This window comes from Euprymna scolopes, chromosome 37, assembly GCF_053919585.1.
Source record: "Euprymna scolopes isolate OS-2025 chromosome 37, ASM5391958v1, whole genome shotgun sequence".
Classification (NCBI taxonomy): Eukaryota; Metazoa; Mollusca; class Cephalopoda; order Sepiida; family Sepiolidae; genus Euprymna; species Euprymna scolopes.
This window is the reverse complement of record NC_136518.1, coordinates 35,369,221-35,395,628: the sequence shown is the minus strand read 5'-3', so window position 1 is coordinate 35,395,628 and position 26,408 is coordinate 35,369,221. Positions and strand designations below refer to the sequence as shown.

The window sequence follows — 26,408 nt, the reverse complement described above, 5'->3', positions numbered from 1 at the left end:
TCAACAGAAATTATCTTGACAGAAAACAGATGTCTTCTTTATCAATATCCACAAATAAGTCGATACATTTATTAAATTGATATCATAACAACCTTTCCTAACAATGTTCTTTCTTTCCCTCATTATCATCAACATCGCCACCACCATCCAATGTCATCATCATCAACATCATTACCGCCATCATCATCTTTGTTACATATAATGACATGGTGACATACATCCTATCATTTTTTTGTCCTTTACACAGTAAATGACACCTATAAAAGCCCTGCCGTCCAGTCCAACACACAAAAAAAGAAACTAGATAAAGTAATTGAGAATTAAAAAAAATAGATAAAAAGGAAATCTATATAATTATAAAACTCAAATGACCTTGTAACGAGTGTTGTAACCCAACATCTGGTTTACGACTTCCGGTTGCGCATGCATACATAAACATATACCCATAACAGCGTAAACAAATAAACACAAATCGCTGGACCGATTTCGTTCGAACAGACGGACATCCTTAGAAAAGCGAATATCTTAAATTTATTGAATAAAATACTTCAAGATATGGGAAGCTAATAATACGTATAATCATCGACCTGTTTCATATATATGATATATATTATACTAAATAATCAACGTGACAATAAAACATATTGTTTTATTGTGTACGTTTTCAGCGTCCCAGTTTTTTTTGTGTTTAAATTATCCAAATAAACAATTGTTAATACTTTCTGCATTTTTTTTTTACATCGTTCATTTCTGTATTACGTTTAATTTATTAATTTATTTTAACATAATTTTTTTACAAATAAGTCTACTTTAATCCGTTGACAACTATAAGAGCATTTTGCAATGGCGATTGACCCACCGCCTTCCTTCTTTTTTTTTAAAATTTATTCTCCACTTTTAATACACCTTTCTTAAAAACATTTATACATTTTCTTCTGCACTACCAACATAAATAAATAACCCCAAAAATATGTTTTTTTTAAAATTGTGTTGCAAATAAGTAATCAACGCGACAATAAAACATATTGTTTTACTGTGTACGTTTTCAGCATCCCAATCGTTTGGATTTTTTTTTTGCGTTTAAATTAAGATATATCAAAATTTGAATTTAACTTTAAGTATTATTGTATCTGTTTAGTACACATTTACCTATAAGTATGGCAAATCACTTATAATTCAATGGCTGTAAGTTTGTTTTTTTTTTTTTCAAAAATAAACCATTATAAACAGAATGACTCATAGAAATCTATCTATATTCTTTTTTCATTTTAATATACTTTCATAGAAACGTTTCTGTTATGTCACAAAAAACTATTTTCTTTATGTCACAAGTGTCACGCTCATACATGAATTCTATAGCTAATATAACATACTGACCCAATGGATCAGGAGTAGTCTAGTATAGTTATAAAGTTCTCCAAATAATTGTTCATTTGGAAGTCCAAAAAGGGTTGGGTCCCTCATATTGTGAATATGCATGTTTTTAGGTGTGCATGTATGTGGATTATACATCATGTGATAGGTGATGACAATAAAAATCAAGAACTAAGCATGCAATTGAAAGTTTTTCAGTTCCAAATCATGACGGCTTTCAGCACCTTGCCATCTTTTGTTTGTTTGTTTGTTTGTTTGTTTGTTTGTTTGTTTGTTTGTTAAATTTCTTTTTTTTTATTTTCTTACAATTTTCTGCTTAACAGCAAGTTTTAATGTTCCAGTTGTTACTTTGGATATCCTTTCTGCAGGTGGGGTTTTTACCTGGATCTCAGTCCTTTCTGTCAAAGGCTGTAACTCATGCACTCCACATTGGTCTTGGCAAAGTGCACTCATTGGTATCCCCTCTTTACTCATGTGCTCTATTGTCCGTGTTTTAGGTTGACTTAACTTTTCCTACACCTTATCCATACGAGTCGACATACCATTGATCAACAGGACCCATCCCACCGGCCAAGCTATTGTACCAACTCGGTCATCACTCTCTCTGAGTTTCTCCCCACCTACAAGACTTGGTTGCACCACTAATTGCTCAAAGTTGATTTTCTCCACAGGTTTCAACAATTCAGGCATTTTCTGTAAGGTAATATTAGGAAACTCCCTTACTATGGGCTCCCATAGCCCTGGCCATTTGCTCATATTAGTCCCAATTATTTTAGAAATGAATCTTTAGTTTCAAATTTCTCCTCTGACTGGTTATATGGGGGCAAGGAAATTGATACCCCAAAGGTGGCGCATCCCACAGGCAGTCCTATAATGGACAACGGGGGTGTAACTGTTATTGTTTTGGTGGCCTTGCCCTCACAGACCCTCGATAACTCAACTGTATGGCTACTGCTCAAATTCTATCGGATACAGCCACCGACGAAGACAACAACCTGTTGGTTATCACTTCTGCATGACAGTTTTTCATTATTCCTTCTTAGTCTTTTTTCATATTTCCAACACACACAAACCTTGTTACGTAAATTTGACTTCTCGATCTACATGTCCTCAAAGAATCGACTTGGCATCTACTTGCTTCTTTATTTGTTAGCAGCATAAATTTTGTTCTAGCCATGTTTAGGGCCAAAAATTCCATCTCTAATTTATATCTAGCCACTGTCCCTAGTTTTTGATCAACTCGAGGGTGTGTTATGAGTAGATTATTTTTCAAATGCACTATCATGGTCCAATAATGGAATGGACACGAGCACCATGAGTCTTTTCCTTTCCAACAGCATGGCACACCCCAATGCACTGTAATACTTCCATAACTGTTTAGTGGGATCCACAGGCCACCTTAAATTATACAGTAGTTTGGTCTGTATCTTCAATAACACTTTTTTAACCTTCCTGGGGCTACTTTACTGGGTGACAAATGTCCCAATGACAACATATCCAACTATGCACATGTTCTAAGAGTAAGAACTGTCCCATCTGGTCTACTCTACCTGTTATAGCCAACAATTAGAAGTACGTCTGTACAAAATCGTCTAGTTCTTGCAGTTCTGCCGTTATTAGTCATTTCTTCTTGAAATAGTTGCACCTGGGAAATTAATTCCCTTAAGCTGGCTCTGTTTGTGGCCAACTCCACCCTAGTAACATTTAATATTGACACGCTCTCCCTTGCCATTTGCGACATTTTCTGATCCTTCTCTACCGCTTCCAATTTCCTCCTAATTACTAATTACCCTAACATCACTCGCAGACACTGTCACAAATACATTGAGCGCTTTTCCCAGCATTAGTAACACTGATCTCTTCAGCCTTGTCTGCAGTGACTCTATCTCTCTTAGGTAGGATCTCATATCTCTCCATTGTTCCTCCAAACTATATCCAGTGGTGAGGCCTCAGCTTGCGGGCTTTGAGGAGTGTGGAGTCACCATTTAATTGCCATTGTTTCCAGATCTGCTCTGACCCAGAGTGGTAGTACCTGTTAGGGTCCCAACTATGGGTTAAATAGAAACCGACTTGAAAACAACAAATATATTCTATTAAAAAATCTTTCTTCAAAATCTTTGGATTCGGCATTAAATAACCTGAAAAGGGTTGATATGCCGTAAAACAAAAACAACCATCCATCCATCCTCCATTAAGTCTGTTTCCCTTGCTAAGGAGGCTAACAGTCATACATATTCTTGATGGTGCGCAAACTTCTGGATTACCTGCTTTGAATCTCATTAATTGCGATACCTCCCCTCTCAACTGATCCACCAACAATCTGTACGGCTGCAGATCTATCATCAAGGAGATCAACCACCTGGATCTTGTGATTATCACTTAAGTATGGTATTTTTTCCGTGTTCCTAAGTTCCCACTATGGCCAGCACCATCAGCATCATCAGGGTACCCCTCCTATCCATATCTGCGATGAGATAGAGGGGAATTTGGTCTTAGTTGTAGATCCTTTTCCTGGATGTCTGAAATCAAGCACTATGAAAATGGAGTAAATATGGTACTCTGGTGATTGCAAAGACCCGAACCAAACATGTCGTAGTCAAGTCATATTTCCATAATTATTCATCTATCTCCAACTACTTCAATGACAGTCTCTCCAGCTGTTATAAAAAAAAATTCAAATTACCATCAGTACCGTCGGTTTTGAATCCGACCGATGTGCTGAAAACACCAACGTCAATAGCTACCCTTCAGCTGAGCGATCAATCAAAAAGATAAAACTTAACAAAATTGAGAACACAATATTCTTTGTATTATTATTCATCGAACTACTGTTCTCATCTTGAGTGTGATTTCCACAATAGTCGATATAACCTCCGACCTTCTTCAGGTGTATCTTGTCGAACTCGGGAATTTGGACAGAATTTTGAGCAGAACCCTTTATTGACTTCATGGGGGGGGGTAGCGTGCTCTTACTCCATCAGCTATGACTGGATAGAGGTCCTAAGTAATTCACAAATGTATATGTTGGTCGCCCACACTGAGGATTGAACCTTCAACCTTCAGGAGAATATCACTTTTACAATTGATTTTTCACAGTACTCTAACCACTGTGCCACGGGCCCTTGCGGACAATTCTAGTACAAATTTTTGCTTTTTCCTAAGAATGGGTATAATTTTATACCTCTCTCTCCTTATTTAATTAATCGCTAACATTTTGAGGCCAAATGACTCCCTACTCAACAGTTTAAATACTTTAAAATTCCCTTCTAATAATTTATTGTCTAACTCCTTTATAAGCTCTGCTCAACAAAAGTATCACAACCGTTTGCCGAGACAATGTCAAAATTAAATTCTAGTTTGGCAGTTCAAATATTTTAAAATTCCCTTCAGATAAATTGTTGTCTTTTCCTTTATAAACTCAGCTTGACAATAGTATCACAGCTGTTTTTCAAGAATGTCAGAATTAAATTCTAATTTGACAGTTTAAATGCTTAAAATCCCCTTCAAATAATTTGTTGTCTTATCAAATTCTTCTTGTTTTATCCTGCAGGATTTAAGGTTGAAATCTTGTGATACACACGCTTTAGTTTCTCTCCTATTTATTTTCATTTGATTTTTATCTCCTAGCGACATCTGAGAGAGCAACCTGTGCCACAGCCTGCCAGCACTATGTGCACATAGGGGCCCTCTATGTCCACCCAGCCCATCATCAGAGTGCTACCCAGTTCATCACTTCTAGTCTACCTGGTTCCTTGCTCTTGGATTGAGGGGGCATCCTGCCTCACAGGCCACTCTCTTGTCTCCCTAGCCATTTGTTCACTTCTCATTTGCTGGAGTCAGGAAATAGGTATTGAATCCTCTTTCTCCCATTCACTCGACTCCCCAGCTGACTCTGCAATTGTCTTCTGCTGCTTGGTGGTTGTTTTGGCAAGCTGGCCTTAAGCCCTATGGTCAATCGACCAAAGTCTGTGCTCTGGCTATGCTCTCAAAGTCTCTTAGAAAAAAAAAAAAAAAAAAAAAGGGACTGTTTCCCTCCTTTCCTTTTCTTTTTCTATTTTTCTCTTTTTTTTTCACACAATTTAATAATAGAGCAACAATTTCATCCACTAGCGATTTTTAACCAAGATTTTTTTTTTTTGTGACCCCCCACCCCTGAAAACCCTTTATTAAGCTCGCCATATTGATGAGTGACCTTTTTCTTTACAATGGGACTGTTTTATATGCATGAGCACAATATCGAGTGTGTTAATTGAAAAACATCAACACAAAAAAATTCCCCATCCGGAAAATAACAGTAATCTAACATTTAAGTAACAGTATGAAAAAAAAAAAAAAAAAAAAACTATATATCAATGGCACAAGAGAAAGAATTGTATATTTATAAAGAGAAAAGATTAAGTCAATAATTTTTCCCACTCTTTATCTGTGCCTAAATCCAAGCGTAGATTCCATGAGCAAAGCTTCTTTCTTAGATTGCATGCCAATGGAACTCTCTGCTGCTTGCCTGTTTCCCACCTGACTACAACTTGGACGTCTTCAAGTCCAACATAAACAAACTCCTGACAAACCGCCCCCTTAAATAAGACACTCTATCAAAACCCCCAATACGAATGATTACTACAATACTATCTCGTTGATTACTGTACACGCAATAGCCCTTATCCCTGAGTGGCCTTCGGGCCTTGATAAGTGGTGACTCCCATGTTAAAAAAAAAAAAAATTGTTTACTTCAAAATTTTATCAAAAATAACCTCCAAAGTTAAATGAGATATCACAAGTTCAAATTGAATGCAATGACTTGAAATTTGTAAATCTATAACCTATTGTGATTATGAAAGTGGGAAGCCATTTAAAACACCATCTTGGAAATTGAATGTGTAAAGGAAAACATTTAAACAAAAGTGAATAAAGAACTTGTCGTTATCCAAAAGATAAATCACTAAGGATGTAAATGCTTTAAAAACTAACACATTTAGTGGTTCTGTTATAAATGCTGATCAAATGTTAATGACTAGCAGGCCACCCAGCATTGCCAGTCATAAAATATACTAAAATATGATATTTTGGTTAATGCAGATTTCGTATTTATTATATTATATTGGACCCAATATATAGTAATGATTGAAAAAGTTTTAAAAAAATGACTCGTGCATCATCACTGAGAATCAAAACCAAAACGTTTAGCTTACGATTTACTTTTTCCTTTGATATTAATGCCTGAGCTATAAAGACATGTTTGCTGCAAGACTAAAAATTAAAACATGAACTAATAGCTATTACGTTACGCATGCATATTCATAATGCTATCATTTAAAATTTCAATTTTTTAATTTTCACACTTTTGCACCGATTTTCCTTGGATAAAAACCAAACTATAAAGTTTTGCATGGGTTTAGATACCCAATATATTAAGTTTCATGTCTGTAGACTAAAAAACCGACAGAGGAGTTTGGTAGGCAATCTTTTTTAAACAAATATATATATGCATACATAAATATATATAGAAAGAGGTTTGTGTTTACTATAACCTTTTTATGCAAATTTACACAAGTATAAATCATGTAGAATATCTATATGAATATAATTACACATAATAGTTAACTAAAGATAATCATCTCACAAGAAAACCGAAAAAACTAATAGGAAATTAATTAAAATGAATGTTTAAAAGAATATGCAAATTGGCTAGATCTTTTGCAGACGAATGCAATTCCACGGCCCATATATAACAAAGTTGTATTTTCTTTTTAAATAAATAGAAAAAAGGGTTTTTAATATGAATGTCAATACACAAAATATATACTAGCACAGGTGCCCGGCGTTGCCCGGGTGTTTGGAGGTGTCTGTTGAGCAAAAAAAAAAAAAAAAAAAAAGTGGTAATAGGAAGGCAAGCTTGAACCCGTACTGTGGATGAGGAAAAAAACATGGAAAAAACCTGACGTGTTTGCTGTTACGGCCACTGCCAAACCGGAAGTGACATAGGTTTAAATTAAGGCTAGACAATCAAAAAGAGGGGATGAATTTCGAAAATAGCTGTGAAAAAAGCAACCCTCCTTGTAGAAAAGGTGCCCAGTTGAGGGTGAAGAAATTAATGTTTTTAACCAGTTTTTCGGTATTTGTCGTCTGAAGGGTCAGGCTTCAAAATGATACTGATCTTGTGAATAATCCGTCGCCTTTGTCGAAAGTTTTAAGCAGACATACAAACATACATTTATATATTGGTAGGTCAAATTTTCGACCAAAACCGATTAAAAAGCTTGCCCTATCTCTGAATACCCTTTATGTTAAAATTTCAAATAGTTAGACCAGAAATTGTCTTTAGTAATTTGGTAGAGATTGCAGAGTTCAAATTTTTTTAAACTTTGACCCCTATTATAACCCCTTAACATTTATTGTTTTGGGCTCAAATTAAGTTATTAAGTTAGATCCATGTCCAAGAAACCTATATCTAAAATTTCAATTGTTTATACCGAAAATTGGCGGAGGAGTTTGGTAGAGTTCTCAAAGGTCAAATCGTTGAACTTTGACCCCTTAACAGCCAAATTTCTGGCCGAAAACCGATCACGCAGATTTTCCCAAATCTCAGTACCCTGTATATCAAATTTCGAGTTTGTAGACTGAAAATTAACAGAGTTATTGCGAAGGAAAATGTACACAGACAGACACACACAGACATGTTCACTTTTATAGATATATAGGAGTATATTACTATGTTATTAAAATCAAAGTGCATTTTACTAGGGTTGCATAATAACTTTAGACAGCAGTCTTTTTATAAATCCAATAAGTTTAATAGCAAAACTACCTAAATATTTAACTTTGCCATTTTTTAAATTAAAATTGATATGAATTTTAGATTTTCAAAAGAAATTCAATTTATTAGGTTTTATGGTTTTCATAACGCGTGTGTGTGTGTGTGTGTGTGTGTGTGTGTGTGTGTGTGTGTGTGAGAGAGAGAGAGATTAATGATGAAAGTGAAATCTTGGTTGCAATTTAAGTAACTGATTTTTATTTAAGTCTCAAAACTTTTTGAAAGGAATTCTATAAAATAAATTTATGCCACTAAATCTACTAACAAGTACCAACCAATGTTAACATTTTGCTTGCATGGAAACCAATTAAGACAAAAAATCTGTTTTAATATATTAATCACTTTTGTAACTATCGGATTTGCCATGCAGTGAAGTGAGTTAAATGATATAGGTTCTTGGAATGATGTCGACTTCATTTAGTTTGCAGCTTTGGATGTATAAGTAAAGCAAATTCTATTAGAATTAACGAAATGGAAGGAAGAGAAGGAAACAACCTTTTTTTTTTCCTTTTCTTTCTTTCATTTTTTCTTTTATTTTTTAAAAATTATTTAAACTAACAAAAATAGTATACATAATGTAAGTATTGAGTTTGTGTGGCGCATGCCAATGAACAGCAAATCGTGACAATTTCTTGTTGAAATATGCTATTCTTCCCTTTAAGAATGATGGTCTCATGACAACAGAACAGATACTGAATTATCTCTCACCTCATTGATTATTAAAAAACAATACAATGGTACCTTAATAGCATAGTTTCGGCTTCAAGCACAGATATCAAGTCTCCATTAGTAATAGACTGTTGTCCTCACCTTGTTTGTTATGATCCAAATTTTGTGTCCAGAGGGATTGCAGTCATTGAAATAATTCTTACATTTACCATTATATTTACAATGTTGTACACTTCTGAGATGCCGTTTTTATTTACATGTTTTTGGCAGGTGTATATATCATGATCCTCTAGTGACTTTGGTTTGGAATTCCACTTTTTGGCAACATTGATTTTTTTTTTTTTTTTTTTGGTTATCTCATCTGCAACTTGTCGCCACTGAAAGGAAGCTTCCTGAACTGGTAATAACTTGTGTATTATTAGCTCTGGATGGGCTATACTGGCTTCCTTCAAAGGAGGAACTTTACAGTGAATATCAATTTTACAAACGGTCCGCAGCTGCATGTATATTCTCTTTATGGGGAGATGACATACAGCCACTAGCATTTTCAAATGGTTATGCATCTGGTACTACCCAGGATTCACATCACTTGGTGATCTAATGAGAATCGATGTATCAACACAATGATGCTGTTAATTTATTAAAATTGACACTGATAAATAATTGCATGGATTCCTTTCTTTTTGTTGTTGTAGTGGCACAATAGGGGAAGAGAAAAACAACTTTAGTTTCCTTTAACTAGTTTTCATTTTATGCATTCTATTTGATTTTCTCTCTATTGATTTTTTCCACAAGAAAAATTCCCCCAACTTTGTTGATGACGTCACGTGATTCACACTTCTGCTTTTTCCATTCTCCTATTTGTCAAACTTCACAGCTAGCTTTCAAAGCTATGTTTCTTGATAGATTAAGTGCTCCCATTATATTACGCTACCAATCTTGATAGCTATGCCAATAGCATTGCATGTGGTACAGCCTTTTAAGATGCAAGAACTATTGTAAACATTTAAGTAAATAACAGTTTCTGGTTTGTCAAAAACTCAGCAAAAATTGTGGGTTAATACTTTTTTCAACTCTGTTAGTACATGAATAAGCCACAAGGATTTGACCTAGTATAACTGATTCCATTAATTGCAACCATATCAAGCATCATTATGTTTTTTTACTCTTTAGAATATTTAATATATTTTTTCTTTTTCTTAATATCTTTTGTTTTGGTTTCTTCCCTTTATTTTTTCATTTTTCCTTCCTCTTTCTTTGTTTGAAACTTTCAACTAAATTTAATTACATTGCATTTGTTCACAGGACCTTAACCAGTGATGAATTTCTTGAAACTTATCAAGTGACGAACCCTTTGACTAGAAAACAATTACAACATGTCATTACCCAATTAAAAGCAGAGGAAGATACAGACACAGAGGTAAGTTCTATGGCTTCATTTCAATATTAACAAACCAGATTAACAGGACTTCACTTTTTTATGGTTGAAGGAACAAATATATTTATAAGGATTGTTGAAAATTGTGTGATATAGCTGAAAAAGAAAAGAGTTATATAGGTTTAAACAAATATATCAATTTTTGCATTTATTTTATTTTTATACGAAACTTGGATTTTTCAGAAAAAAAGCCTTAAATTAATATAGCCTTGAAAAACGTGCACATTTTTTAACAAAAAACTATAAATAATATACAGCTATCATATAAATTATTAATAATGGCAGATTTCTTAGGCTCTTGAGTCAAGTGTTTGAGCTATTGTGTCTACACCCATGGTTACAGAAAATATAAATCAATTACAGTAATGTGAACGACAAAAATAAATTTACTGAGTATAATTATAAGGCAGAAAAAATCTTTCCTCTTTTTTTTTTTTTTATTTCAGCAATGATAAATGAATTCAGATGAGTAATAATTTCTGTAAATCTCCACATGAGTATCGAAACAAATGTCTTCTCTTGGTTAAAATTACTTTTATTTTCATATGTTGAGATTTCTCTTTTTATGACAAAAATCAACTGCACAATTCAATTCTGTACTTGTGCAAGTCTTATAAACTTCCAGTCAGAAGTCTGCAGTTATCCATGCAAAATCAATTGGAAATTTGCATTTTGATCTTGTGTAACAAAGTATATCTTTGGTTTGCCGTCTAATTATACTTTGATATATATATTTAAACCAGCAGGGATATCAACAGTATGTCTGGGGAATTATGATTTCATCTAGAGTTCCATTAAAATTCTAATTAATAAAATTAATTCACTAAACACAGCAGTTTTGCATGACCAAAATTAAAATATTTCTGATTTTCATGAATGTTCATTAATCATGAAAATTAGAAATATCATAAAGGAAAGGGTTTCAAAATTTGGGGCATACGCACCCTCCAAATAAATCGTAAAATTTATCCAAAGAAATTTTGAAAATCTATCCCTCCCTCCTTCTCTACTTTCGCTGTCCCTCCTTCTCTACTTTCGCTGTCCCTCCTTCTCTACTTTCGCTGTCCCTCCCTACTCTACTTTCACTGTCCCTCCCTCCTCTACTTTCGCTGTCCCTCCTTCTCTACTTTCGCTGTCCCTCCTTCTCTACTTTCGCTGTCCCTCCTTCTCTACTTTCGCTGTCCCTCCCTCCTCTACTTTCGTTGTCCCTCCTTCTCTACTTTCGCTGTCCCTCCCTCCTCTACTTTCGCTGTCCCTCCCTCCTCTACTTTCGCTGTCCCTCCCTCCTCTACTTTCGCTGTCCCTCCCTACTCTACTTTCACTGTCCCTCCCTCCTTCTCTACTTTCGCTGTCCCTCCCTCCTCTACTTTCGCTGTCCCTCCCTCCTCTACTTTCGCTGTCCCTCCCTCCTCTACTTTCGCTGTCCCTCCCTCCTCTACTTTCGCTGTCCCTCCCTCCTCTACTTTCGCTGTCCCTCCCTACTCTACTTTCGCTGTCCCTCCCTCCTCTACTTTCGCTGTCCCTCCCTCCTCTACTTTCGCTGTCCCTCCCTCCTCTACTTTCGCTGTCCCTCCCTACTCTACTTTCGCTGTCCCTCCCTCCTCTACTTTCGCTGTCCCTCCTTCTCTACTTTCGCTGTCCCTCCTTCTCTACTTTCGCTGTCCCTCCTTCTCTACTTTCGCTGTCCCTCCCTCCTCTACTTTCGTTGTCCCTCCTTCTCTACTTTCGCTGTCCCTCCCTCCTCTACTTTCGCTGTCCCTCCCTCCTCTACTTTCGGTGTCCCTCCCTCCTCTACTTTCGCTGTCCCTCCCTCCTCTACTTTCGCTGTCCCTCCCTCCTCTACTTTCGCTGTCCCTCCCTCCTTCTCTACTTTCGCTGTCCCTCCCTCCTTCTCTACTTTCGCTGTCCCTCCCTCCTTCTCTACTTTCACTGTCCCTCCCTCCTTCTCTACTTTCACTGTCCCTCCTTCTCTACTTTCGCTGTCCCTCCCTCCTCTCCTTTCGCTGTCCCTCCCTCCTCTCCTTTCGCTGTCCCTCCCTCCTCTCCTTTCGCTGTCCCTCCCTCCTCTACTTTCGCTGTCCCTCCCTCCTCTACTTTCGCTGTCCCTCCCTCCTCTACTTTCGCTGTCCCTCCCTCCTCTACTTTCGCTGTCCCTCCCTCCTCTACTTTCGCTGTCCCTCCCTACTCTACTTTCGCTGTCCCTCCCTCCTTCTCTACTTTCGCTGTCCCTCCCTCCTCTACTTTCGCTGTCCCTCCCTCCTCTACTTTCGCTGTCCCTCCCTACTCTACTTTCACTGTCCCTCCCTCCTTCTCTACTTTCGCTGTCCCTCCCTCCTCTACTTTCGCTGTCCCTCCCTCCTCTACTTTCGCTGTCCCTCCCTCCTCTACTTTCGCTGTCCCTCCCTACTCTACTTTCACTGTCCCTCCCTCCTTCTCTACTTTCGCTGTCCCTCCCTCCTCTACTTTCGTTGTCCCTCCTTCTCTACTTTCGCTGTCCCTCCTTCTCTACTTTCGCTGTCCCTCCCTCCTCTACTTTCACTGTCCCTCCCTCCTCTACTTTCACTGTCCCTCCTCTACTTTCGCTGTCCCTCCCTCCTCTACTTTCGCTGTCCCTCCTTCTCTACTTTCGCTGTCCCTCCCTCCTCTACTTTCGCTGTCCCTCCCTCCTCTACTTTCGCTGTCCCTCCCTCCTCTACTTTCGCTGTCCCTCCTTCTCTACTTTCGCTGTCCCTCCCTCCTCTACTTTCGCTGTCCCTCCCTCCTCTACTTTCGCTGTCCCTCCCTCCTTCTCTACTTTCACTGTCCCTCCTTCTCTAGTTTCGCTGTCCCTCCCTCCTCTCCTTTCGCTGTCCCTCCCTCCTTCTCTACTTTCACTGTCCCTCCTTCTCTACTTTCGCTGTCCCTCCCTCCTCTACTTTCGCTGTCCCTCCCTCCTTCTCTACTTTCACTGTCCCTCCTTCTCTAGTTTCGCTGTCCCTCCCTCCTCTACTTTCGCTGTCCCTCCCTCCTCTACTTTCGCTGTCCCTCCCTCCTCTACTTTCACTGTCCCTCCTTCTCTAGTTTCGCTGTCCCTCCCTCCTCTACTTTCGCTGTCCCTCCCTCCTCTACTTTCGCTGTCCCTCCCTCCTTCTCTACTTTCACTGTCCCTTCTTCTCTAGTTTCGCTGTCCCTCCCTCCTCTACTTTCGCTGTCCCTCCCTCCTTCTCTACTTTCACTGTCCCTCCTTCTCTACTTTCGCTGTCCCTCCCTCCTCTCCTTTCGCTGTCCCTCCCTCCTCTCCTTTCGCTGTCCCTCCCTCCTCTCCTTTCGCTGTCCCTCCCTCCTCTACTTTCGCTGTCCCTCCCTCCTCTACTTTCGCTGTCCCTCCCTCCTCTACTTTCGCTGTCCCTCCCTCCTCTACTTTCGCTGTCCCTCCCTACTCTACTTTCACTGTCCCTCCCTCCTTCTCTACTTTCGCTGTCCCTCCCTCCTCTACTTTCGCTGTCCCTCCCTCCTCTACTTTCGCTGTCCCTCCCTCCTCTACTTTCGCTGTCCCTCCCTCCTCTACTTTCACTGTCCCTCCCTCCTTCTCTACTTTCGCTGTCCCTCCCTCCTCTACTTTCGCTGTCCCTCCCTCCTCTACTTTCGCTGTCCCTCCCTACTCTACTTTCACTGTCCCTCCCTCCTTCTCTACTTTCGCTGTCCCTCCCTCCTCTACTTTCGTTGTCCCTCCTTCTCTACTTTCGCTGTCCCTCCTTCTCTACTTTCGCTGTCCCTCCCTCCTCTACTTTCACTGTCCCTCCCTCCTCTACTTTCACTGTCCCTCCTCTACTTTCGCTGTCCCTCCCTCCTCTACTTTCGCTGTCCCTCCTTCTCTACTTTCGCTGTCCCTCCCTCCTCTACTTTCGCTGTCCCTCCCTCCTCTACTTTCGCTGTCCCTCCTTCTCTATTTTCGCTGTCCCTCCCTCCTCTACTTTCGCTGTCCCTCCCTCCTCTACTTTCGCTGTCCCTCCCTCCTTCTCTACTTTCACTGTCCCTCCTTCTCTAGTTTCGCTGTCCCTCCCTCCTCTCCTTTCGCTGTCCCTCCCTCCTTCTCTACTTTCACTGTCCCTCCTTCTCTACTTTCGCTGTCCCTCCCTCCTCTACTTTCGCTGTCCCTCCCTCCTTCTCTACTTTCACTGTCCCTCCTTCTCTAGTTTCGCTGTCCCTCCCTCCTCTACTTTCGCTGTCCCTCCCTCCTCTACTTTCGCTGTCCCTCCCTCCTTCTCTACTTTCACTGTCCCTCCTTCTCTAGTTTCGCTGTCCCTCCCTCCTCTACTTTCGCTGTCCCTCCCTCCTCTACTTTCGCTGTCCCTCCCTCCTTCTCTACTTTCACTGTCCCTCCTTCTCTAGTTTCGCTGTCCCTCCCTCCTCTACTTTCGCTGTCCCTCCCTCCTTCTCTACTTTCACTGTCCCTCCTTCTCTACTTTCGCTGTCCCTCCCTCCTCTCCTTTCGCTGTCCCTCCCTCCTCTCCTTTCGCTGTCCCTCCCTCCTCTCCTTTCGCTGTCCCTCCCTCCTCTACTTTCGCTGTCCCTCCCTCCTCTACTTTCGCTGTCCCTCCCTCCTCTACTTTCGCTGTCCCTCCCTCCTCTACTTTCGCTGTCCCTCCCTACTCTACTTTCACTGTCCCTCCCTCCTTCTCTACTTTCGCTGTCCCTCCCTCCTCTACTTTCGCTGTCCCTCCCTCCTCTACTTTCGCTGTCCCTCCCTACTCTACTTTCACTGTCCCTCCCTCCTTCTCTACTTTCGCTGTCCCTCCCTCCTCTACTTTCGCTGTCCCTCCCTCCTCTACTTTCGCTGTCCCTCCCTACTCTACTTTCACTGTCCCTCCCTCCTTCTCTACTTTCGCTGTCCCTCCCTCCTCTACTTTCGTTGTCCCTCCTTCTCTACTTTCGCTGTCCCTCCTTCTCTACTTTCGCTGTCCCTCCCTCCTCTACTTTCACTGTCCCTCCCTCCTCTACTTTCACTGTCCCTCCTCTACTTTCGCTGTCCCTCCCTCCTCTACTTTCGCTGTCCCTCCTTCTCTACTTTCGCTGTCCCTCCCTCCTCTACTTTCGCTGTCCCTCCCTCCTCTACTTTCGCTGTCCCTCCCTCCTCTACTTTCGCTGTCCCTCCTTCTCTACTTTCGCTGTCCCTCCCTCCTCTACTTTCGCTGTCCCTCCCTCCTCTACTTTCGCTGTCCCTCCCTCCTTCTCTACTTTCACTGTCCCTCCTTCTCTAGTTTCGCTGTCCCTCCCTCCTCTACTTTCGCTGTCCCTCCCTCCTCTACTTTGACTGTCCCTCCCTCCTCTACTTTGACTGTCCCTCCCTCCTCTACTTTGACTGTCCCTCCCTCCTCTACTTTGACTGTCCCTCCTTCTCTACTTTCGCTGGCCCTCCTTCTCTACTTTCGCTGTCCCTCCCTCCTCTACTTTCCCTGTCCCTCCCTCCTTCTCTACTTTCGCTGTCCCTCCCTCCTCTACTTTCGCTGTCCCTCCCTCCTTCTCTACTTTCGCTGTCCCTCCTTCTCTACTTTCGCTGTCCCTCTTTCTCTACTTTCGCTGTGCCTCCTTCTCTACTTTCGCTGTCCCTCCCTCCTCTACTTTCGCTGTCCCTCCTTCTCTACTTTCGCTGTCCCTCCTTCTCTACTTTCACTGTCCCTCCCTCCTCTACTTTTGCTGTCCCTCCCTCCTCTACTTTCGCTGTCCCTCCTTCTCTACTTTCGCTGTCCCTCCTTCTCTACTTTCGCTGTCCCTCCCTCCTCTACTTTTGCTGTCCCTCCCCCTCTACTTTCACTGTCCCTCCCTCCTCTACTTTCGCTGTCCCTCCCTCCTCTACTTTCACTGTCCCTCCCTCCTCTACTTTCGCTGTCCCTCCCTCCTCCTCTACTTTCACTGTCCCTCCCTCCTCTACTTTCGCTGTCCCTCCTCCTCTACTTTCGCTGTCCCTCCTCCTCTACTTTCGCTGTCCCTCCCTCCTATACTTTTGCTCTCCCTCCCTCCTTCTCTACTTTCGCTGTCCCTCCCTCCTCTACTTTCGCTGTCCCTCCCTCCTCCTCTACTTTCACTGTCCCTCCCTCCTCTACTTTCACTGTCCCTCCTTCTCTACTTTCGCTGTCCCTCCTTCCTTACTTTCGCTGTCCCTCCCTCCTCTACTTTCACTGTCCCTCCTTCTCTACTTTCACTGTCCCTCCTTCTCTACTTTCGCTATCCCTCCTTCTCTACTTTCGCTGTTCCTCCTTCTCTACTTTCGCTGTCTCTCCTTCTCTACTTTCGCTGTCCCTCCTTCTCTACTTTCGCTGTCCCTCCCTCCTCTACTTTCGCTGTCCCTCCCTCCTTCTCTACTTTCGCTGTCCCTCCCTCCTTCTCTACTTTCACTGTCCCTCCTTCTCTACTTTCGCTGTCCCTCCCTCCTCTCCTTTCGCTGTCCCTCCCTCCTCTACTTTCACTGTCCCTCCCTCCTCTACTTTCGCTGTCCCTCCCTCCTCTACTTTCGCTGTCCCTCCCTCCTCTACTTTCGCTGTCCCTCCTTCTCTACTTTCGCTGTCCCTCCTTCTCTACTTTCGCTGTCCCTCCCTCCTCTACTTTCGCTGTCCCTCCCTCCTCTACTTTCGCTGTCCCTCCTTCTCTACTTTCGCTGTCCCTCCCTCCTTCTCTACTTTCGCTGTCCCTCCCTCCTTCTCTACTTTCACTGTCCCTCCTTCTCTACTTTCGCTGTCCCTCCCTCCTCTACTTTCGCTGTCCCTCCCTCCTCTACTTTCGCTGTCCCTCCCTCCTCCTCTACTTTTGCTGTCCCTCTCTCCTCCTCTACTTTTACTGTCTCTCTCTCCTTCTCTACTTTCGCTGTCCCCCCCTCCCTGCTTTACTTTCGCTGTCCCTCCCTCCTCCTCTACTTTCTCTGTCCCTCCCTCCTCCTCTACTTTCTCTGTCCCTCCCTCCTCCTCTACTTTCATGTCCCTCCCTCCTCCTCTACTTTCGCTGTCCCTCCCTCCTCCTCTACTTTCGCTGTCCCTCTTCTCCTCTACTTTCGCTGTCTCTGTCTCCTTCTTTACTTTCGCTGTCCCTCCCTCCCTCCTCTACTTTCGCTGTCCCTCCCTCCCTCCTCTACTTTCGCTGTCCCTCCCTCCTCCTCTACTTTCGCTGTCCCTCCCTCCCTCCTCCTCTACTTTTGCTGTCCCCCCTCCCTCCTCTACTTTCACTGTCCCTCCCTCCTCCTCTACTTTCGCTGCCCCTCTCTCCTTCTTTACTTTCGCTGTCCCTCCCTCCCTCTACTACTTTCGCTGTCCCTCCCTCCTCTTCTACTTTCGCTGTCCCTCCCTCCTCCTCTACTTTCGCTGTCCCTCCCTCCTCCTCTACTTTCGCTGTCCCTCCCTCCTCCTCTACTTTCGCTATCTCTTCCTCCTCCTCTACTTTCGCTGTCCCTCCCTCCTCCTCTACTTTCGCTGTCCCTCTCTCCTCCTCTACTTTCGCTGTCCCTCCCTCCTCCTCTACTTTCGCTGTCCCTCCCTCCTCCTCTACTTTCGCTGTCCCTCCCTCCTCCTCTACTTTCGCTGTCTGTCCCTCCTCCTCTAATTTTGCTGTCCCTCTCTCCTCCTCTACTTTTGCTGTCCCTCTCTTCTCTACTTTCGCTGTCCTTCTCTCCTTCTCCACTTTCGCTGTCCCTCTCTTCTTCTCTACTTTTGCTGTCCTTCTCTTCTTCACTTTCGCTGTCCTTCTCTTCTTCTCCACTTTCGCTGTCCTTCTCTCCTTCTCCACTTTCGCTGTCCTTCTCTCCTTCTCCACTTTCGCTGTCCTTCTCTCCTTCTCCACTTTCGCTGTCCCTTTCTCCTCCTCCACTTTTGCTGTCCTTCTCTCCTTCTCTACTTTTGCTCTCTTTCTCCCTCCTTCTCTCTTGCTCTCGCTCTCATTCACTCTCTCCAGCCGTATCATTATTTATTCAGACAATCAATGTTTTTATGCATATTTTGAATCTTCTAAGACAATAATTGATAAGAAAACTAAGAAAAAAACACCTATCAAAGACCATTTTTTTCCCCTCTAAACAACATCTGTATTTATTCTAAAACTAACATCATAGTTTTGTAATACATACAGAATAAAGAAAAGGACATAAGCAATTTTTGTGTACATGTATATATATACATATGTATATTCAAGTATATTGATAACATAAACTAAAACTTTATGTTTTTGCAAAAAATACTTAATACATGTGTAAATCTTTATCGTTTTGACATTTCCATGTCTTCATGAGGACTTTCAAATGAATGTTGCAGTCATAAAATTGGTTAAAAATATGATCTTCCAACAATATATCCAAAAAGGAATTGTGATGAGATGAGGGGAAGTGGCTGTCAAAATAGGGAAGAAATAATATAACATCCCCTTTTCTTTTTTCCTTTTTCCTTGTCGGTTGTATTCTGTGAAGATTTTATTTTTTACTTATTTTCTGACTTTGAGATTCATTTGAAAATGTCATAATGTTGATTGATCTGCATAGACCATTTACAATGTTTATATAATTTTATGTATGTATATATATGTATTACAAAACAAATTGATGTCTATATTTTAAAATTTAATATTTAATCACACATACAATTGCCTAAAAGAAAATTTCATTTAAAAAAGCTATTTAAAAAAAAGAAATTAATCATGTGTGACCCAACCACCATGATGGGAAGAGATTACCCTAGAGAAGGGTTAAGGAGAGTTGAATTAGACCTATGGTTTAAAATTGCCTCAAAAGAGGTCTAGCCAGTTTGAGAAAGCACTTGCCCTTTGACTGATTGATAAGCAAGAAATTGATTGCTGAAAACAAGACTAAAGCCCCATTCATTGACTATTGTAACTACCAGAAAAAGAGAGTTGTAATCTACATTTTCATTCTTTTCTATTTTTAATTCTCCTGTGAAAAACTGTACATAATTTATTTTTATTTTTTTCTTCTTGTGAATAATTAATTTTATACGAAAACTACAACCAGAGTCGGCATTGATTATTATTACTTGCAAGGTATGGCATAAAGGTTTACTTCACAAAATCTCTAGCTATGGTATAGCTGGAAATGTCTTCTCAATTATTAAATCATTTCTTTCTGATAGGTTCATAAGAGTAGTAGTTGAGGGGCAAAAATCAGAAGCTCACAGTATTAATGCTCGAGTCCCTCAAGGGTCCATCCTGGGCCCAACTCTATTCCTGATCTACATTAATGATCTTCCAAATCACATCCTTACATCATTTGTAGACATTTATGCTGATGACACTACCATTTATGGTAGCACATCTAAGACAGTAAACGACCAAGTTCTCTCCGATTCTCTCTCCTCTGATCTTGAGCACGTGGTACAATGGGGAAAGGAGTGACTGGTTACTTTTAATGCATCTAAAACCAAGCTTCTCTCTTTACATCATCATCACTCTGATCCACATCTGGCATCAATTGAAATGAATGGGTCTCATCTTCAGGAGGCCACAAGTTTTGACAAGCTTCTGAGCTTGACCGTTACTCCTGATCTTAAATGGAACATGTACACAAATCTGTTGCCAAGGCCACTGGAAAAATGGTGGGATCCTTCTATCGATCCAGTAGATATCTCACTGCTGATGCAATTCTCTATCTATATAAGAGCCAGATATGTCCAAGAATGGAATACTGTTACCACATCTGGGCAGGAGCTGTTAGAAAGGACTTGTTCTGCCTTGATAGAGTTCAAAATAGACTTTGTAGTCTCGTAGGAGGTGTCCTTTTCTCTTCCCTGAAACCTCTATCTCACAGAAGAGATGTTGCGAGTTTGTCTCTGATGTATCGTTATTTTCATGGAAAGTGTTCGACTGAGCTTCAGTCTATGGTCCCCCCTCGCCAAACTTTCACAAAAAACACTCGTCTAGCAGAAAACACTATCAATAATTCCCCCCACTCTTTATCTGTGCCTAAACCTAAACGTAGATTCCATGAACAAAGCTTCTTTCTTAGAACTGCACGCCTGTAGAATTGTCTTCTGTTTTCCTGCTTTCCAGCTGACTACAATATGGTTGTCTTCAAGTCTAATGTAAACAAGTTCTTGATAAGCCGTTCCATATAAGTTAACAAATTTACCGAATTGATTACTATATGGTCCAATTTCTACTGTACACTCTTTAACCCTTATCCTCGAGTGGCCTCTTGTCCTTGATAATGTGGTGATGCCTGTGTAAAAAGAAAAAAAAAAAAGAAAAAAAAATGAACTTAAGGAAAAACAACCAAGTTGAATGATCTTTATCAGCGGAAGAAAGAAGAGAGAAAGGATCATCAGCTGCTGCATCCAGTGTCATATCAACCCTGTCTTCATGAAAGTGACCGAGACTGCATCACAGGACTTTGGTGGATGTTTGAGCTGAACCATCTATGACTACACTTGTAACTGTGTGGACACTACAGACTTCTTGTTTCATCTTAACCAAGGAAGGTCGGGTCTTCACAGCTGGTTATACATGCATATCACAAGATGTACTTCGCACCTACTTCGAAACATAAGTTTTATTTGTTTTCATTTTTTTCTAACTCGCTTCTTTACATTTACATCTTTAATTATTATTTAAATCTAATTCTTATTTTGTTAAAAAAATCATTTATGATAGTTTAAATCTGGTCTCTACCTGAACAACAAAATTCAGCTATATATATATATATATATGTGTGTGTGTGTATGTGTTCTTTACAATGAAATTTTTGAATAAAAAACGTATATATTTATTTTCTCTTTCTATCTATACTTTTTAAATATGCACAGTCATCAATGTGGATAATTATGCTTAATAGGTGATATAAATTACATTTTTTTTTTTTACATGGGGGTCACCACTTATCAAGGCCCGAAGGCCATCAGGGATAAGGGTTCTTCCCCCATTGTACCATGCGCTCAAGATCAGAGGAGAGAGAATTAGAGAGAACTTTGTCATTTACGGCCTTTGATGTGTTGCCATAGATGGTCGTGTCATCAGCATAGATGGCAACAAATGATTTAAGTATGTGTTTTGGGAGATCATTGATGTAGATCAGGAAGAGAGTTGGGTCCAGGATGAACCCATGGGGGACTCCAGCATTAATACCGTGGGCCTCTGATTTCTGTCCATCAACGACTACTCTTAAGAACCTATCAGAGAGAAATGATTTAATGATTGAGAAAACATTTCCAGTAATACCGTAGTTGGAAATCTTGTGAAGTAGGCCCTTATGCCATACGTTATCGAAGACCTTCGATATGTCAAGAGCAATTGCCCTGGAAAGGAAACCTTTGTCAAGAGATTTACTAATCCTATGTGATATAACTGTTAGCACATCTGCTGTAGATCTTGCAGAGCGGAAACCATATTGTGTGTCACTAAGAAGGTTGTTTCTGTTGAGGTGGTTGACTATTTCTTTATTTAATATGGATTCCAACAACTTACTCATGACACACAGGATACTTATTGTTCTGTACTGAGAGGGAGATGACTTTTCACCTGAATTCTTGAATACAGGGCATACTGATGAGGTTTTCCAGGGTGTTGGGAAGCAATTCTCCTTAAGGCAACACTTAAACAGTTTTGTATGTATGGGGGCAAGTTCTGGTTGGAGCTTTTTCAGCACTATAACTGGAATGTCATCAGGGCCAGTTGCTTTACTGGAATCTAGGTTCTTGATTAGCTTGCCGAACTCACGCACAGATATTTGTATGTTGCATAGCGTGTTGTCTGTTATAGAAGGAAATGCAGAGAGTTGATGGTCATTGTCGCATCGGGTAGAATTAGCTGCAAAGTTCTTTGCAAATAGTTTGGCCTTTTCTGATGCTGACGAGATGACCTCAGGTCCATTGATGATAGTTGGGATAGAATGTACGCTTCTGTTCAAGATCCTGTTTGCTATTTGCCAGACTGGTGGGAACCAAGCTGCTGCTCAGCTACTTTGGATTTAACAGACTGAGCATATAGCTCTCTTGCATGTTTTATTACTCTTTTACAGTGCTTGCTGGCACTCCTGAAAGCAGCTTTAGTCTCAGTACATCTATTACGTTGGTAGCCATGGAAAAAGTGATTTCTGTGCGCGATGGCAGCAGCACATAAATTACATCTAATTGTTGTGAATAATTATTTTATTGTGTTTGGGGCAGGGGTAGGGGCACATAAGCCAATTCAACTTTGGAATACAAAACTTTAGACGTATGAGTTTTAGCTAGTCTAAACAATTATTATGACAATGATTATCACGATGTGAATTGATAATTTGCTTTGTCCTTGTAAGAAGATTATAACCATTCATGTTTATTTGCCATAAAAAAATGTACAAAGAATAATCTCCTGCATGGACGTGTTTTACAAGTACAAGAATATTAATTCTAGAACGGATATTCTAATGTGCTTTTATTCAATCTGTGTATTTAGCACCCTCAAAATGCAAATGTGGATGATTCAATGCTTTAGGGCATAGCTCAACAAAGTTTCCAGCCATGGTTATCATCTTTGGTGTGGTTTCAAACTTTCAAGTGAGGGTCATATCATACCACCTAATATCTTCAAAGTCGGCTTGAAAGTCAACACCAAAATGTACCTGGATGTACTGAAGAGTGTGGTGATCCCCTCGTGCAATCAGGTGGTTACTGGCAGATTCTGGATGTGGCAGCAGGACTTGGCACCAGCCCACAAGTTCAAAGATACTCAGGCTGGGCTTAAGAAGCAGTGCTATGACTTTATCCTTCTCCTCCAACCTGAACACACTGGACTACATCGTTTGGTCATACGTCGAGACCATCACCAACATGACCTCCCACAACACCAAAGTCAGATCACCGCCATCAACTGAGTATTCACTGAGCTCCCGCCGGCGCTTACGGAAAAATCATGCATCCAGTTCCGGACCTGTATCGAGGTGTTGGTTGAGGCAGCTACATTAAATAGATGTCAGCTCTACTACATGATCAAGTTACCTGAATTGATTTTTTTAATACAAGTTTCAAAATAAAGCTGTAGTGTTGTTTTCTTTATGGCAGCAAATTTATCATTCTACCTTGCATACGTTTTGTTCACGAATGATTTCAACTTTCTTTTTACTCTTTTGCATAAAACTAAATACAACCCATGTTTGCACCCCATTACACCTAACAACTGTTCCAAAATTCATAATAATCAATTAATTAGTTTAGTAGTAATTTTTGTGTATAGTAACATAAGCAATATATGAGGGGCGTGCAATAAGTAATGCCCCTGACCCACTTCCAGTTGTCTGATGTAGCTGAAATTTTGTATGTGCAATGATTTATATCTCTACGGATTATGTGGCAAATTACAGCTCTGAACTAATTATGATTTCAAGTGTTTGAACTGAGTCAGGGGTGAAATGAAGCCTATTGAATGTCGAGCAGTGATCTGGTTTTTGTATTTGAAAGGACGCACACCACAGGAGACTTTTGATGAAATGAAAGAAACTTATGGTGGTAATGCTCCATCATATGACATTGTAAAACGCTGGCATCGTGAATTCAAACATTGCCAGAAGTCTGTGGAAACAGCTCCCAGACCTGGTCGCCACTCTTCTGCCATTGATGAGCCATCTGTCCGTCAAGTTGAGGCTGCCATTTTGGAAGATCAGCACATTACTATTCGCCAAATAACCCAAAATGTCAAGATTAGTACAGGGTCTGTGGAAACTATCATTCATGACCATTTGCATATGCATAAGGTGTCTACCAGATGGATTCCCAGGTTGCTCACACCATTCCAGAAGCGAGAACGCATTGAGTGCTCGAGGATGAATTTGGAGATATGCCAAGAAGATGAGTCAAAGTTTTTCAAAAGACTGATTACACAGGATGAAACCTGCGTCCATCACTATGATCTAGAGACCAAAGTCCATTCAATGCAGTGGAAGCACTTGGACTCACCACCTTCAAAGAAGGCAAGGGTGCAGCCCTCTGCTGGCAAGGTCATGCTCACAGTCTTCTGGGACCAGGACGGAGTAGTGATGACAGATTTCCTGGCAAAGGGTAGCACAATTACAGGAGCCTATTATGCTTAACTTTTGAGGAAATTAAGGGAAGCTATCAAAACCAAGAGGCGGGGCAAGATCAGCAAAGTTACCCTCCTCCTGCAGCACAACGCTCCAGACCACAACTCGCATGTCGCCAGATCAAAAGCACGGGCGTGTGGTTATGAAATCCTTCCCCATCCTCCCTACTCTCCTGACCTTGCACCCTCTGACTTTCACCTCTTCCCAGCAATAAGTTGTTTTTGAAAGGAAAGCGTTTCCCAGATGATGCAGCCTTGATTTTTGAAGTCACGTTGTGGTTAAAGGACCAACCTGGGGTGTTCTACAAAAACGGTCTCCAGAGCTGCATCAAACGAGGGGAGAAATGCATAACTCTGGGTGGTTCCTATGTAGAGAAAGACTAATAACTGTGCCAAGTTTTATTGTTCTACTGCTATGGGAAGTGGGTCAGGGGCATTACTTATTGCACACCCCTCTTACATACTTTATATTATTGAAAAAAAAAATATATATATTTTTGGTTTTAAAAACGATTTCTTATATTTTCAATTTTATGGTGCTTTTCGATGTCAAAATATTGGATGTGTTATTCATATACACATAAACAACACGTCATCGTCACAAAATCTAAACATGATTAACAATCTGCATTTGATGCTAAGAAACATTGACTATTAGCGTTTGTTGCAGCTCAACAATGAAGAAAAAATAAAAACATAATGTCTATAATACACTGAAGAATGTGAGAGTCAGCTGAAATATTTGATTTATATTGCTTTCACTTATGGAAAACAAAAAACAAAAAAAAACAAGTGTTTTAGCATCGAATTTTGGTTTTAAAATGATTTCTTATATCTACTTGCAGTATTCATCTGGCAACGTTGTCTGTGTGGAAATGTATTGCTGGTTGGAAGACTTATTTCTTTAGAAAACAATTAAAATATAGTCATATTTACAAATTTTGCCTTGAAAGAAAGGTTTTAAGTAACATTTGCAATATGAGGTCAATCAATAAAAAAAACTGTTTGTGTGGTGATGTTCTAATAACTTTAACAAATCTTTTTTCTAATAAACAGAATAAATCACAGAAATGAGTGATATAAAATTATGGTTGGGGTCCAACATGATACAATCAGAGAATGAGAATGGTCTTTGTAAGATATGAGTTACTTGCTGAGTTGTTGCAGATTATGTGTGTGTGTGTGTGTATATATATATATATATATATATATATATATATATATATATATATATATATATATATTCATATTGGCACATCATTTCTCGTTTGATCACCAAAGTTAAGGAACATTGATCCTTGTCACTGCCAATTTGGGAATAGCAGGCACTATATGTGAGAGGGCATTTATAACTTTTTGCAAAAAAAAAAAAAAAAAAAAAAACCCTAAAAAACAATGTTAAGTTTTCCCTTACTTTGACATACATACAATTGCAGACTGTTCTTGAATTTAATTCCCTAGAAATTTCCTCCTTCAGCAGAAGCCAGTTCAATCAAACCAGGATGAATGCCAAACTAGAATCCAGATTAATTGCAAGTTATGGCTAATTAGAACAATTAAAATCGAAGTTGTTGTTATTTTTTATTTAATTTTTTTTTGCAAACATAACTCAGGAATTGTTTAGCATGTATTTTTTGGTGTTTTTAAAATGTATTGGAAAATAGTTTTAAGGAAACAAACGTTAACTCAGCTTTGATATAATAATCTATAATAATAAAGGTGAGTATGCACACATGTCCAGCTTGCTTAAATTGTTGCATAAGCAAATTTAATTTTTTATGACGAAAGAAGAAAAAGATTAGTCTTGATAACTAGTAATAATCAAAAACAGGAAAGACTAATCATGTATGAAAATTTTAATTTTATGAGTAAATCTCAATATCTGATAAAAAAAGGAAACATAGAAGTTCTTTCGCCTTTAATGTAGACGCAAAAAGACTCCCTTATTAAAACAGAATGGAGAGACAAGTTTGTCTTTTTCTTAGAGAGAAGTGGTGTTGTTTTTTTTAATTTATTTTCAATGATTTCAAGTAATGAATAAGAATTAAACTATGAAGTGATAGTGAGTGAAAACTACTAGTAATAATAATAATAGAT

At 40.1% G+C, this 26,408-nt stretch overlaps 1 protein-coding gene across 4 annotated transcripts in view; it reads left to right on the top strand.

The window, feature by feature from the left end:
- Positions 1-26,408, top strand: part of LOC145261133 (microtubule-associated serine/threonine-protein kinase 3-like) — a 571,734-nt gene that overhangs the window by 119,019 nt on the left and 426,307 nt on the right. For all 4 annotated transcript variants that reach the window (XM_080119401.1, XM_080119402.1, XM_080119400.1 and 1 more), the window contains exon 3: positions 10,160-10,274. In XM_080119401.1, the coding sequence (XP_079975527.1) occupies positions 10,160-10,274 (115 nt within the window). The remainder of the gene's footprint in view (positions 1-10,159; positions 10,275-26,408) is intronic.